We start from the raw sequence: 16260 nt of genomic DNA, 5'->3' as shown, positions 1-16260 counted from the left end.
TCTGGTAGTTGAGGTACGCAGGGCGGAGGAGATGGTGGAGTCAGCCTCCAATTGATATTTGAAATGTTACAGACTCAATAAGCCGCTATAGCGCAACTATAAAATCAATATCGAGCGTCGAGTGGGGTAGAACCAGAAGTCGTCCACAGGACCGAGCCAGTGCCGGAAAGGTCGAATGCCAATGAATCGGGGACTGACCCCGTCATTATGAAAATGCTTGAGGAGCTCAATTTTGTCAAAGTAGTAAATAATAAATTCTAGCAACTCTACTTGTACTTAGTAGTCTCGAAAATCACGGTAAGTGGAGTCCTAGTTCGAGAAGATCAAGGTACGCAATTTCCTGTTTACTATGTTAGTCGAACTCTAGGCGAGGCCGAGACCCGGTACCCACACTTAGAAAAATTGGCTCTTACTCTAATAAGCGCTTCTAGGAAATTAAAACCATATTTTCAATGTCACTCAATTTGTGTGGTGACCACTTATCCTCTTCGCAATATTTTTCATAAGCTCGAACTCTCGGGTCGATTGGCCAAATGGGCTGTCGAAATCAGCAGGTACGATATCGAGTATCAACCCCGAACATCCATCAAGTCTCAAATCTTAGCACACTCTGTGGCCAACTTTACGCCAGCCCTTGTACCTGAGGTCGAAAAAGAACTATTATTAAAATCGTGTACAACATCGGGGGTGTGGACCCTATTCACAGACGGCGCTTCGAACGTGAGGGGGACTGGACTAGGCATCGTTTTGACGCGGGCCACAGTTAATACAATTAGACAGTCTATCAAAACTTTTAAGTTAACTAACAATGAGGAGTATGAGGCCATGATTGCAGGTCTCGAGCTAGCTAAGAGTTTGGGAGCAGAGGTCATCGAAGCCAAATGTGACTCCTTACTTGTGGTAAACCAAGTCAACGGAACATTCGAGGTTCGAGACGATCGAATGTAGAGATATTTGGATAAATTACAGGTGACATTACATATGTTTCAAGAATGGACCCTATGGTATGTACCTCGAGAGCAAAACAGCAAAGTCGATGCCCTTGCAAATTTGGGGTCATCGGTCGAAGACGACGAAATTAGCGTAGGGACTATCGTGCAACTTTCGAGGTCAGTGATCGAAGAAAGCCACGCCGAAATAAACTCCACAAATCTGACCTAGGATTGGAGGAATAAATATATCTAGTACCTAAAGAATGGAAAAATTCCTTCGAATCCTAAGGAATCGAGGACTCTACGTATGAAGGTCGCACGATTCACATTGGCCGAAGATGGAACACTATATGGAAGGGTGTTCGATGGACCATTGGCAATATGTTTGGGTCCCGGAGACACCGACTACGTCCTACAGGAAATTGACGAGGGAACTTGTGGAAATCATTCCGGTGTCGAATCATTAGTTCACAAAGTCATCAGAGCAGGGTACTACTGGGGCAATATGGAAAAAGATACGAAGGAATTCGTTCGAAAGTGCGACAAGTGTCAAAGATATGCACTGATGATCCACCAACCCGGGGAGCAACTTCATTCGGTCCTATCCCCATGACCGTTCATGAAATGGGGAATGGACATTGTCGGCCCTCTACCATCGGCCCCAGGTAAAGCTAAATTCATTTTATTTATGACTAACTATTTTTCTAAATGGGTTGAAGCACAGGCCTTCGAAAAAGTTAGGGAAAAAGAAGTTATCGACTTCATCTGGGACCACATTATATGTCTATTCAGAATGTCTTCCGAGATCGTATGTGACAATGGAAAGTAATTCATCGGCAGCAAAGTAACAAAGTTTCTTGAAGACCATAAAATCAAAAGGATCTTGTCAACACCATATCACCCCAATGGGAACGGACAGGCATAATCAACGAACAAAACCATTATTCAAAATCTAAAGAAAAGGTTGAACGACGCTAAGGGAAAATGGAGAGAAATGTTGCCTGAGGTCCTTTGGACGTATCGAACAACGCCAAAATCCAGTACGGGGTCAACACCGTTCTCTTTAGTATATAGCACCAAAGCTCTAATCCCGGTCGAAGTGAGGGAACCTAGTGTCAGGTTTTGATATGCAACGGAAGAATCGAATCACGAGGCTATGAATACAAGTCTCGAATTGCTTGATAAAAATGGAAAAGCGCCCTCGTTCGAATGGCCGCACAAAAGCAACGGATCGAAAGGTACTACAACCAAAGAGCCAATTTTTGACATTTTAGAATCGGGGACTTAGTACTAAGAAAGGTCACCTTCAATACCCGAGACCCAAACGAAGGAAAACTCGGCCCAAATTGGGAGGGACCGTATCAGATCCTCGATATTATCGGAAAAGGATCTTACAAACTCGGCACGATGAACGGCGAACAATTGTCAAATAATTGGAACATGTCACTCCTCAAACGATATTATTGCTAAGGTATGACCTTCTCCGTTTTCATTAAAAATTTATACTAACCAATTACAAGCATTTTATCGGAGACATTAGAGCATCATTCAACATGAAGCCCTTAGGTCTGAAAGCATGCGTTGCACTCTTTTTTTCTTCGACCAATTTTTATCCCAAATGGATTTTTACGGCAAGGTTTTTAACGAGGCAACCATTATTCGTGCTAACTTAGAACAATTCAACAGAATCTGAGGTTCATTTACAATCAACTTCGAATTTTGAGGGGCATCACCCTCGGATAGCTACAAGAAAAATACTTCGTGTCGATAGGGGCTCGATAGGTAAATTTTGTAAAGGACCAAACAGTCAAATGAATTGTGTCCATATAGATTACTCGAGCCCTAAAATGGCAAAACATGCACGCATCTATAATATATTGGAAGAAGTATTTTTTCCTTACCAGATGCTCCATGATTTAGAAAAATATATACTTTACAATTTCTTACATGATCTATGGTGGAAACTGGCTTAAGGGCCGATTACAACTGAAGTTCAAACAATTTACCCGATACTCGGGGACTGTCGCCCAAAAAATCGACACGGTCAATTCACTAAACCCCGAGATCGTAAAACCTTAAAAAAGCAATCCTCGATTTTATAGGCCATGGTCACCCCACTCGGGGACTGACACTTCGAACAAGTTCGAAGTATAACAGGGGAACAAGCCCAAAAGGCGATTTCCCAAGTTAAAGGCTACAACCAAATCAACACGGTTCGGAGACGTACGATTTCCGTTATTAAACAGGCCTTCGAATATTTTCACAAACCGGTTAAAAAGGCTACCCTTGGCTAAATTTCAAATGGTCTCGATAAAATTGACCCTCAAAAACCTTAATGGATACAAAGGCGTTCAAACTCTTGAACAAATCCTTTATTTTACGCAAAGGCATTACGAAACAAAGGGTCTCGATAATATTTACCCTTTAAAATCCTAATGGGTACGAAACCGTTCGAATTCTCGAGCAAATCCTTTATTTTGTGTTAAGGCACAAAAGAATTTATAAACTTTTCAAGCCGAAAAGGGGAGAAAGCCATTCTTTTTGCCATGGCCATATCGGCCTAATTCAAGAGCCTAAAGGGCCAGTTTATTTTTGAGTTCGAAGAAATCATCCTTACTCAATTAAAACTTAAGGGCCACCCTATTCCGAGTTCGAGCAAGTACTCACTCAATTATAAAAACTACACTAGTTCGGTTTCGATCAAAATGCCTAAGCCTCGAACTTATGAACAAAACTTTCATAAGGCATAAAAAAAATAAAGACAAGTCGGGAAGGAAAGAGATCTTTATATATATATATATAAGAATATTTATAAGGTCCGATCATGATCCTATACAAAAAATCAAAACTGAAAAATCCTAAGGTTCCAGATCTCCTCCGGGGGCAGCTTCTTCTACATCGAGGTCCTCCCATTCTCTGACCCGCTCTTGCTGCCATCATCACCATCATCATCGAAAGTGGTCAGCGCTCCAGATTCGGCTTCCTACTCCCTAGCCTCTGCTATCTCGTTGGTAAGATCGAAACCTCGAGCCTAAATCTCCTCGAGGGTTTCCCTCCGAGATTGGCATTTGGCAAGTTCAGCAATCCAATATGCTCAAGTGTGATTGGTCTCAGATGCATCTCTCGCTTGGACTTGAGTTGCTTCAGCATTGGCCTGATAGACGGCCATGATCGCATCCACCTCGGCCTTTGCATTTTCAGCTTCAAATTTGGCCTTGGCAAGTTCGGAAGCCAACCGAGCCTCGATCTCCTCTATTTTCCTTGCTTGAGTCGAGATCTTCTCCTTCATGCCTTGAAGTTGACTTTCGACCGATGATAATTGGGCTTGAGCATGCTCTTTTTCTGCAGCAAAGCGGTCCATACCTTCTTTCCACCCTAAAGACTCTGCCTTTATCATGTCGACCTCCTCACGAAATTGCTCGATCTCTCGATCTTCTACTGCAACTGTGAGATTGAAATGTTAGTCACCATTCCCAAATCGAGCCCATAAGATTTTTAAAATTTTCATTACCTGCTCGATCAGGTCTGTCTGATCTTGGTGAGCCTTGGCCAACTCGGCTCGAAGATCTTTGATCTCTTCCTCTTTCTGCCCACTAAGAAGTTTGAGGGCATTTCTCTCCTCCGAAAGCCCTCGGAAGTCAGCCTCACATCGGCTCAGCTCTGCTCGAGACTTGGAAAATACCTCCTGATGAAGAGCTAAAGCCTATATGAAAAACAAAAAAAGTTAGCCAGAAAATGAAAGAATATGACATCAATGAAGGGAATCGAGACTTACCCGATTCAGGGCTCGTTGAGCCTTGAAGAAAAGACCCGATGCGTCACTAGGGTCGGCAGCATCCTCGATACCTCTAAACAAATCAAGGAAGGGGTCCTCTCCCTCGTGAGCTCTGTCTACCTCGAGGGTCCCCAAAGCCTAGGCTTCCCGAATCGCCCCTTCGGAAAAAGCAGGGAGAGTAGGCGAGTCTCCAATTACTATTGCCCAAAGTGAGTCACTTGGGGCGTTCTCCTCAGTTCGAAGAGCTTCAGGGTCGGTCCCTTCAGATATACTCACCATTTGTTCACTTCGGTGGGAGGCGTCATCGATCCAACTGTCTTTGGGGCATTGATTGTTTTCATCGCTTGGGCCACCAGTATGGAGCCGTCGTTTTCTTCATCTTCATCTTTATCCCTTAGACATCGAACATATTCTTCGGTCAGAGGGATGGTGTTCTTCCTCGGCTTACGAGCCGTCCTTGTTAAGTTCTGGGTCCTCGGGAGCCGAGGCCCTTTTTCTCTTATTGTCCTTCGCCGATTTCGGAACCGGGGCCGAAGTATCTTACTCACCAGACGGGGGCCTCATGACCGCATCTTTGGCAAGGCCTACACGCAAGAAAAAATGGTTAAGTATAAGAAAGACATTTTGATCGAATCATCAAAGACATAGGAAAATGGCTTACCATGAGTTTTGGCCTCCCACCGGCCCTTTGATAAATCGTGCCATGAGCGCTCAGCGTACGAAGAAGTCGAGGCCAGGTCCCGAACCCAGCTCTTGAGGTTAGGAATCGCACCGGGCATCCAAGCGACCACTACATTATGGAAAAGGATATCGATAAGAAGAAGCAAATGGGAAAAACAATAAATAAAAACTAACATTGGGACTATACTTATGCTTCATAATCCATTTCTCAGGAAATGGCATCTTCTCGGCTGGGACTAGGTCGGAAATTCTCACTCGAACGAACCGGCCCATCCAGCCTCGGTCCTTGTCCTCGTCTATGCTCGAGAATAACACTTTGGTGGCCTGACGTTGGAGTTTTATTAACCCGCCTCGATAGAGGCGGGGGCTGTATAACCTGATGAGGTGGACGAGGGTGAAAGGCATCCCCTCGATTTTGCTCACGAAGAATCAGAGCAGAATAACAATTCGCCAAAAAGAATGATGGATTTGGCCTAGGGTTATTTGGTACTGACGACAAAAATCAACGACGACGAGGTCGAGGGCCCCCAGCGTGAAAGAGTAAGTGTAAACACTTAAAACCCCTTTCACATGGGTGGTAATGTCTTCTTCCGGGGTCGGGATCACCACTTCTTTGCCTTTTCAGTTGCAGTCTTTCCTTACCTGCATAAGGTACTCTTCAGTTATCGAGCATATGTACCTCGACACTGGCTCGCATCGACCAGGAATCGATGAGGCTTTATCAGTTTTGAAGTCAGAAGTGATAACACATCCCTCGGGAACACACTCTTCAGGTCATGACTCCACCGGTGTTTTGTCGCCGGCCGGCCGTGATGAAGAAGCGTTTTCCTTTTGAGGAACAGTCTTTGATGTTTTTGCCATTTTTGTATGGATTTGAAATTAAAAATAGATGAAGATGTTAATATTCGGTGTTTTGAGAAGATGGTAGCAATAAAAATCGTGGATTTGAATATGAAGAAGTTAGAAGATATAAAAAGCTTTGGAGATTAGGAATCTAAAAGTAAAAGTTCGAAATGGTGGAGAGAGGGGCTATTTATAAATTTCACAATGACGTTTCAATATTGGCGGTGGCCGACCATCGACTGACGCGCATTTAATGCCTAGAAAACTGTACAGACGGGGCGTTTCAGTCACTTCCGTCACTTACGTCACAAGGATGACGTCATGACAGGACGATGTATAAAATCGAAGGCTCAATTCGTTTCTTGTCATTACACTCCAAAAAACGAGGGGACTATCTTTATGCGGTTAAAATCGGGCCCACCCAATTTTACTGTATGACCGAGACCGGGGAGTTTGCATCGAAGGACAACTCCGAAGTGGATCGGATCGAGGCACGAAGACAAGGTACCGAGATCGAAATTCGAGGCACCTGCCAAGATCGAGGCCAGCAGCAATCGAGACTAAACAAGACAGTCATCGAGCAATACCGAAGATAGCGTAATAACGGAAAAGCGAGATATCCGCGACTGGTCGAAGATCATGACGGAAATCTCCGAACGGATCGAATCAAGAACGGTTGTTTAGTTAATCATGAGATTTCCTTCTCTAATTAGAATTGTACTATATATAGAATTCATCTACTATATAAAAGGGGGTTCTAACCATTTGTAGGGCACGAAGAAAAAAGCAATATAATTTTCTTTCTCGCTCACGCTCTTGTTCTTCAGCTTATCGTATTTTTATTGTCCTTGCATCCACCAGTTCGAGGGTATTACAACTCAAGGGCTGAGTTCTACTCAAACACTGATTTGATTTGCCTTATAGTTCAATTCTATCCTTAATCTTCATATTTATCAATTGGTATTAAGTGAAATCACGTCTCCTAAAATCCACATTATAAGTTTAATTATTATCCAATTTCGAGGGTAAACAGTATCCTACAGGGAGATTTGTTGCTTTGATTGAACTTATCTAGCCAACTGTAAGTTTCATTTGTCATGTTATAGCCAGTTCATGCTTGATGCACTATTAAATTTATCCGATATAGTCGTCTGCCAGCCAAAACAAGACAAAGAGCTCTAAAATTAGATTCTAAGGAACTTAAAATCCACTAGTCTTTGACAGTATAGTCAAAAACAAATTTCTGCACAAAAAGGAACATAACAGTAAACCAAAGAAGCACTCAAACAATATCACAACCTAAAGGGGACAAAAAGCTAAATCCCCCATGAGAAGAAAAAAGATCACACATTAACAACAAAGAGTAGGATAGTGCTTATTCACTATAGAAAACTGCATAACTTAAAAGAAGCCATGGCTCTCCCTCTCAAATTCTGGACATTCCTCGGCGACTTGCTGAGAGCTTAATGACAACTTCCATTCCTGGCCCAGAAGGAAAGAGACGAAAGCATTCCCTTTGACTGAGTTCCATCAGAAGATATACTCTGGCACCAACAGGGGAAATCTTGCCACCTCTGCTTCAAACGCACTACCTTTTGGATCTGCTAATCTGCAGAGAAAGAAATACAAACATGTTTTACTAGCCAGCCAAGAACAAAAGTTATCCAACTCTTCCAAATCACTGAAGTACTCTATACAGCAAAAGGCATCGCAAAGTAACAATTGATTAAATGCAAAAAGTAAATATGAAGTGATAAAATTGACAAACTATTGGACTGACATTTCCTGTTCCTTCATAGACTCAGATGTATACCAACCTGAGCATCTACAAAATGGAGCTTAGAGATTCCATATACCTGTATAATGATGCACCTAGCCTTTGGGTAGAACTCAATGAAGAAGTTCAATAAAAACTCTGTTGTCTTCATCTATTATTTATTCATTAAATCATTGTGACCAAGTGTTGAGGCAAAAAACAGCAGATCCGGTTTTCCTAGTTCAAATCTGACTACTGCCTTCAGTCAAATGAAAAAAACAAATTGCCACGTTCTCTTATTTTCTTCTGTTATAAAATATAACTATTAGACGACTATATCATATGGGACATTCTCTTTTGAGAGTGAAATCTCACCACATAAAAGAATGGACAAACTCTTGTTGCAGTGGAATAAAAAGCCTTAAATATCTTTTTTTTCCTTTTATAACTGTAGTGTCTGGACCAGCTTGTGCGCACCTCGACTAATTTCACAAGATACCTGCTACCTCCCACTAGCAACAGGTAACAGGTAACTCTATCCACCAAGGCTTGAATAGATGTGAAGAAATCACGTAGTGTTTTTGTCTGCGCTAGAATTTTAACATGAGACCTCAGGTTCTCAACCCACTAATATCTTGTTCAACTAATCGTATCTGTCCTGCTTGGACGCTCTCTGACTATGTCGAAAGACTGGCTTTGCCCTACCACTTAAAAGCCTACCAAATGCTCACCTGATTATTTAGGTCAAAACATGTCACTCCAAGGACACATATTTGAAGCTGCTGTTTGACCACATCACTCCAGTGAATTGCCAAACTTTGAATTGCTTCAAGCAATGTTTTCTATGAAGCTAAAAACCTAGTAAGGCTGCAAAACTGTTGTTTCACTTCAAGATCAAAATAACACCATATCGGATTAGGATCTACAAGTTGGCCCCGTAAAATGGGTGTATGCATGAAAGAACTGCAATTACCATCCACTACAGAGTACAGAGTGAATGTGAAGGTGTAATAACTAATAATAAACTCATTGCAAACGAACAGATAGAACTTCATCTTGATGGTGTAGCAATTGCAGTATGTGACATACCTCCCTGGTACAAAAGTAAAAGCTCCTTCAATTGAGCCTGGTGAAGATGACTGTGCCGTGCAACTTTCATAGACAAATTCTTCACCTGGTTGCAGTAGTGGAAACTGCAAATATGAGAAGTGCAAAAAATGAGATGATCTCAGCACAAATGGAGGCTGGGGCCAATTGGTCCAATATTGCCCAATACAAATAGAAAGAAAATGCAGCAGCTCCCATAGTTAACCTTTGTATCTCTGGGAAAAAGGACTATGCATATCGCTCAAAAAAGAGGCCACTGGTGCAAGTAAAGGAGAAAACAGAAATTCAACAAGTGCGGTAAATGAGCTTAAGGAAATCTGCTTGTTCTTTCATTTTTTAACAATAAACAAACATGTTCCCTCAAAATCTACTATTTCTGTTTCTCTTCTATCTTCCTTTTTTTGGTTGAGAAATCAAATATTATTTCAACAATATCACCACCAAGATGGGATCAAAAACTATTTGCAACAAAAGAGTGTTTCCACCACCATTTCATACAAATAATCCCACCCACTACATTGTGCTCTTTTTTTCTATTACATGCTGATTTCATCTCAATTCTCAAACACTCTTTTGATTTAGTGTTGAAATTATTCAGGTTAGCTGAATATAGATCACCAACCTTGGTTTGGGTGGGGGAAGGGGGAAGGGGGAAGGAAAAGAGACTGCTGCTGTTAATTCAAGGTTGAGTTCTTTGATATCTACGGTAATTTTTTTTGCAAAAGTCTGACAGAAATATGAGAGTTTTGAGACATCCAAAAAACTTTTGCAAAACTTCAGATTTTAGTCCATAAAAGTAAATAGCTGACAGCCTAAAATGCCTTTCCCTCTCTCCTTCGAATTAAATGAATAATCTAGTATTTCTCCATATCTCTTATACACATTAACCCCATAAAAGATCAACGTAAAGATACTTCACAACTGACTAGAGCACTAACATATTCATAATGAACTTAAAGAAAAAACATGAAAGAACCCAAGTTCATTCATCTCTGACAAACATGTCCCCTTCTTTCTTTTCCAAAGAAAATAAAAGCATCTTATGACACACGAGAAAGGTGCCCACGATGATTTTACTAGATAAAGCTGACAGTTGAAAGTATAAAGAACAACAGTAAGCTTCGACATTTTAATTACTAGGGATTATTTCCTCATCAAACAACTTCATGAAAATGATACCTTTCCTATCACTGCTTCTCCATTTACATCATCTACAATTCTGTTATTGCAGCGGATGATCCAACGTCTCCAATATAGCTGGCAAGAGCTGAAGGTCATTCCATTCATTTTGCATCCTTCAGGTGAAAGAGACATGCGGATAGAATAAGCAAACAAGAACTTCTCAGAATCATCTTGAAGGTTACTGAACTCTGGGACAAACACAGAAGAAGCACGAACCTGACATGATTTAACTATTAGTCTTCAGGATGAAAATTAAAACCCTAAAACAACTGACAAGAGCAATGTCTATTTGGTTTGCTTCATGGTGTCAGAACAATTACCTTTACACCATTTGTTACAGCAAGAGAACAAATTGAAGGTTCTTCTGGAAAAAGAATGATACTTCTGACTTTTCCTTCTTTACGGACTTTGATCATGCCATTTTGCAAACGGCGGCCATGTTCCTCTAGCCACAAGAGCATGGCATCTTGTTGTTGACTGCCTTTTACATCATGAAGCGAACTTATCAAGACATTCGGTACACAAGGGAGCATTTCTCCATCAGTTGAGAGATTCCTAGTACCGACATAAAGTTGACCATTGGAACAGTTGAGGAAGAAAATCTTTTCATTGTAACCGCAAGAGGCTGCTACAACGACGTACTTAGATCGATTGCCAAATCCGAGATGTCTGATAATTTCTTTAGTTTCTATTATCATCTGATGTAAAGGCAGCAAAGATACATTCACTAGATGGTCATAAAAGGAGTAGCCTCCTATGAGGCCCAACAAATTCCCAGGCGCGCTTCCACTGAACTCCTCACTTGTTAGTTCTTGACCATCACAGAATCGGTAGAGAACCCTAGTAGGAAGAGGCAACTTCACTTTTAAACTCTTCTCCAACTCCTGTATTTCTTCCTCAGATGCACCTTTACGCAATGTAGAGGAAACTTCAGGGAAATTTATTGCTAGCCAGTCTCTTAGTCCGCCCCAACATCTTTTAACTCGAGTGACCAAAGGCCATGGGTAAAGATTAAAACACTCCCGCCACGTTTGATAAGATGCCTGAGTAAACAATATAAACATGACAAGATGTCAGAAGTGTTTCAGGAATGCAAACTAATGGCGCATATGTCTGAATGCATGCAAATGCAAGCTGTGAGGGAACATTTACACAGAATGTACATTTACACAAGCAGCGCAGGGTTAATGTATTAACAAGATCAAAATAGACAAGAAGCTGTTAAAAATGGCACATCAGAGATTCGTCTCAACCTAGAATAACCGGACACTTGGATAACACGTATTGCCAGACAAATGTTTCACCTCCTCATTCTCCAACATCATAAAGTAGGTAACACATGAAAATTAATCTTAAAGAAGAAAAAAAAACTGAACAGAAGCATCCCCATTTCCTTTCTTTGCAAAGCTTAAATCATAAAATCTAGTGAGCGTGCATGACAGAGCAAAATGAAATTCACAAAATAGTCTGTCTCTTTCAATCAAGAGGAGAAAAGGTAGATACTCTTATTCAATTGTATTTCTCAAATTTTCTACTTTGCATAGAAGAACATAAAAAAAGGCAAACATTGTATCACTTGTCCAAATACTGAGCCTACATTTGATGTAGAGGTCTAGATTACTTTTCTTCTTTTATAGATTGCAGATAGGTCAGGTATACATTACTCCTGCAATGTTTTATGAGTAGAAATAGAGAAATACTATTCTTGTGTAATATTCAGCATTTGGTTGAGCATAGATGCATATTATAATATGAGGATAGAGTTGATAGTTGTTGATAATCTAAAAGCAAAGGGAGAAACAATGTTTAAGCATCCGTTGGAGCAATGTAATAGAAGCACAAGGCGTTCGTATTAACAAAAAACATACTCAGTAAGAGAATTTAGTTTAAAAAGTATTTATCTTGAAAACATTTTAACACTACCAAACACCTAAGAATAGGAAGTACATTATAACATACAATCAAACCCAAGTTAGAAGTTAATTTGCTTTAATCCAATCCCTATTCCAGGATCTTTTGTGTTCTCAATCATCACATTTAAAGATGTTTACAATGAATTGCTCTTCTAAGTTTTTCCTTTGTTTATGTTTTTCTTGTGGGGTTCTTTATTTTTATTGATATAAACTAGTACTCCCTCCGTCCCAATTTACCCTTAAATGAATTAATTTAAGGCCACACAAATAACATTGGTTTATTTTAGACCAAAAGTTTCAAAAGTCTTGTTTTCTTTCTTAAACTCCATGTCGAGTCAAACACCGCCACATAAATTGGGATAGAGGGAGTACAACGAAATTATTAGCTCAAGGAAGAAACAATCAACAATCACCACAAAAGAATGCTTCAATCACTTGTAATTATGTTACTGCCTATATCCCTGTACCAGTACTAATTTCAAATAACAAATATTAAGATACGTCTAAATTCACACCAAATATCAAATATTTCATTTTTTAGGACTAAAAGATTACTACTTTGGATTAAAACCTCAGTTAAATGCGTAAAATAGAGCAGCTATACCTTGAAAGAAGGCATGGGATTGTCAAGTGGGTCAAGCGGGGAAGAAAGGTCAAGATCATCAGCACAAAATCTGGACCAAAGCAAATCATCAGAAGCCCAATTCCTAAACCTCTTACTAACACAAGCTACTGATGCAGCATCTTGAGGTGCTAATTTGGATAAGATTATATGCATCGTTAACCCACCTAAGCTTTCTAGATCCATCTTTTTCTCCTCCGTATTCCGCCGCCGGAGATTATTACAGCACCGCCACTGAAAGATAATACAGAACCGCTGCTTTGCTATTGTACTTACGTAGAGCTCTTTTGTCGGAATTAAAGCGATCGTTGCTTTGTCATATGCTATATGTTAGGTTGGAATAGAAAATGAAAGGGGGTCAATTAATAAATAATGATTTCAGTGAAAAACAATTTACAATAATTATCTCACATTGTTTTTTTTGAGAAGGATCTTACTTTTCTTTATTCGTAAAATAATGTGGAAAAAAATTAAAATTTAAGTTTAATGGATTTAACTCGTAATTATTTTTTAATATTGACACATTATATTTTAAAATTAGAAATTTAAATTTAATATATTTTGTAATTGTTATATATAAATATATAAAATTAATATTCCATATTAAAAGTATTGGACATTTTTCCCTTGAAAACCAGTGATTAGTCTCTTTTGTCCAGCTTGGTAGTCTTGCTAGTTAGTATACCGACTATTCTATTTTGTCCGTTTGCCGTCCCATCCCCTACTTCTTCCACGTGTTCAAAGTTCAAAGACACAACTCATTTCATCAAAATAATACTTCTATCTATAAGAAAATTGGAACGAGAATAAAGTATATTAAAAAAAAAGATAAATATTAAGTCCGCACAAATCTCAACTCACTATAAACTTTTCCGTTGTTACCAAGTACGTCAGATTGAAATATCTATGTTCAGTTGAACTCCTTCATCGGAATTATAGTTGTGACACCTAATTTTTTTATTGTATTTAAATTTTTATCACCTTCTATTATGTAAATATTTTTAAAATTTTAATATATATTTTTTAGATTTGTTAGACATTTTTTATATATAGGGTAATAAATTAAAAATATTTTAAAAGGTCAATTATTACTATTAGTATTATTTTTGTTTTATTTTTATCTTTATTTTAAAATAAAATAAATTTAAAAACCGAAAAACAAATTAAATATTTTAAAAAAAAATCGGATGGGAATAAAAATAAAAATAGAAAAAGTAGAAATATAGAATTAAAAAAGTAAAAGTAAAAGTAGGTGGAAATTATTTAATAAAAAAGTAAAAGAAAGTGAAAAATTAAAAAAAAAATAAAAGTAAAAAAATGTGGAAATTTAAAAAAATAAAAAGTAAAAGAAAGTTGGAATTAAAAAATAAAAGTAAAGGTAGTTGAAAATTTTAGAAAAAAGTAAAATTAAATAAAAATTAAAAAAAAGAAAAGAAAATTATATTCGTGTCATTCTTTCGAAAAAACAAGCAGCTTCACTCCCCAAAGCCACCAGCCCTTGACCATTTTTGAGCCATCTCCCCCCCCCCCCCCAAAAAAAAAGCTCCAAAAATAGCCACTAAATCGTCGGTTTTGCAAGGTCGATTGAGGTTGCAAGTTGAGATTTTCCGCTCGAGTTTTCTATGGTCCGAAGGGTCCAGTTGAGAGCTATCCGATCATTGAGTGGTTGTAATTTAAATCAACAATCATCAATACAAAAGTTCACTTCTCTCTCTATTTTATTTTTTCATTTATGTTCTCACTGACTCTGTTTTAATTTAACTTTGAGTATGATATGGTCGAGTTTGCATCTGAGTGTGCTAAGATTAATTTGTTCTCATATTGAGTATTTGTTAAGATTAGTTTATTGTCCTTTTTGGTAGTTCATATGGTTAATTTTATTGATGAATATGTATTAATTTGTTACTTTTCTTGTTTATTCAATGAAATAATGACTTTCCATTTTAGCATGTTTTAGTTTCATTTTGATCTCCTATCTTAGTGACTAAATTGGTTCTGCCCGTATCTATCTGTTCCTACCATAAATTTAGTCTAGTTTCAAATATTGGTTAGCAGTAAAATTATAAGAAATTAAGTTGGGCCATGATTGGTGTAAGACTTTAATTGGACTTTCCCGGTATATTTATGGGCTAATTGTTGTCGAGGACCAAAAACAAATAAGCATTCACAAGCTAGCCAACTTTTTCATAATTAATTTACTTCATTTCCTCCACAACAATATCCATACCTCATGACCTTACAATAATCTCAAAATTAGTAATTGAATAATATTCAAACATCGTAGCTTGCTTTAGGCGCGATTAATAATAAATCATCGTAATTATGGGTACGGTTCCCGTGGCATAGTCATGATACGTAAACTCCAATTAAAGTGCGTGTTTCACGCGACTTGACAATAACTTCAAATAATAATAAAAATAAAATGTTGTAAATCGCGGGTGCGTTTCACCTAGCGCGATTTGCAATGTGTACCAAAACGGCAAGTGTAAGACATCGTAGCTTGTTCAAATAAATTCCATAATACTAAAAGCGGTTAAGCAAATAATTAAAAATGATCAAAAGGTAAAATGCATAATAGGTTTAAAACATTAAACGTGTAATAAGACAGATGCTTAGGCTAAGTATTAATTGTTAAGCGACCGTGCTAAAACCACGGAACTCGGGAGTGCCTCACACCTTCTCCCGGGTTAAGAGAATTCCTTACCGAGTCTTCTGCAATCGCGGACCATAAATAGAGTCAATTTTCTCAATTTGGAATTTTAAAATAAACTGGTGACTTGGGACACCACAATAACTATTCCAAGTGGAGACTCTGAATTAAATAAATAATCTCATTTCGAATAATGTCAATTTAAAATGGAAAAACTCCCTATCCCTCGGGAAAAGGACGTGTGACAGCTCTGACGACTCTGTTGGGGATCAAACCCAGAATCTCTAGTTCAAAGTAGAATTCGAGCTTAGAATAAACTGTGATACTTGGCTTCTATTTATTATCTGATTTTTACGTGCTTGAATCTAATGTGCTAAATGCCGTTTTTACCGCTTTGATATTATATGAATTGTATATAAACTGTTACGGAAACCCTTCTTCTCTCTGAGTCATCTAAATCTTATGGGAAGTGTGCGATTCGCGTGGCTTCTTTTATGTTAGAGTCATACTCCAATTTTAGAACGAGGATCAGACAAGTTGTAAAGCCGGTGAAGCTTCTGTATTTTCGGTAAGCTGCACTCCCTCGACTCGAGTTGTCCGTCCGGATAAGCTAGGTCTAGAACAATACACCCAGGATTAAAAATTAGAATGACATAACCTCATGTCGGATCCCTAGTAGGTACGTTTGTTTGCATCACGTGCATTTGACTTTGGGGACTCAACACAAGGGTTGGGTCCGTCTAGGACAGTGTGGCCAAAAAATAAAAGACCATCCTGATGCATTTTACGTGCTACTTGT

The 16260-nt window shown here is 38.7% G+C and overlaps 1 protein-coding gene across 1 annotated transcript; it reads right to left on the bottom strand.

Moving 5' to 3' along the window:
* Positions 1-7398: 7398 nt before the first annotated feature.
* On the bottom strand, positions 7399-13154 carry LOC107760641 (F-box protein SKIP16). The gene is made up of 5 exons (XM_016578724.2): positions 12794-13154; positions 10597-11319; positions 10274-10492; positions 9077-9180; positions 7399-7840 (listed from the first exon to the last, which is right to left on the bottom strand). The coding sequence occupies exons 1-5, from the start codon at positions 12995-12997 to the stop codon at positions 7762-7764; spliced, it is 1329 nt and encodes a 442-aa protein (XP_016434210.1). The 5' UTR covers positions 12998-13154; the 3' UTR covers positions 7399-7761.
* Positions 13155-16260: the final 3106 nt, after the last annotated feature.

The sequence above is a fragment of the Nicotiana tabacum genome, chromosome 22, assembly GCF_000715075.1.
Source record: "Nicotiana tabacum cultivar K326 chromosome 22, ASM71507v2, whole genome shotgun sequence".
Classification (NCBI taxonomy): Eukaryota; Viridiplantae; Streptophyta; class Magnoliopsida; order Solanales; family Solanaceae; genus Nicotiana; species Nicotiana tabacum.
The sequence above is the reverse complement of the archived record's forward strand: the minus strand, read 5'-3'. Positions and strand labels throughout refer to the sequence as shown.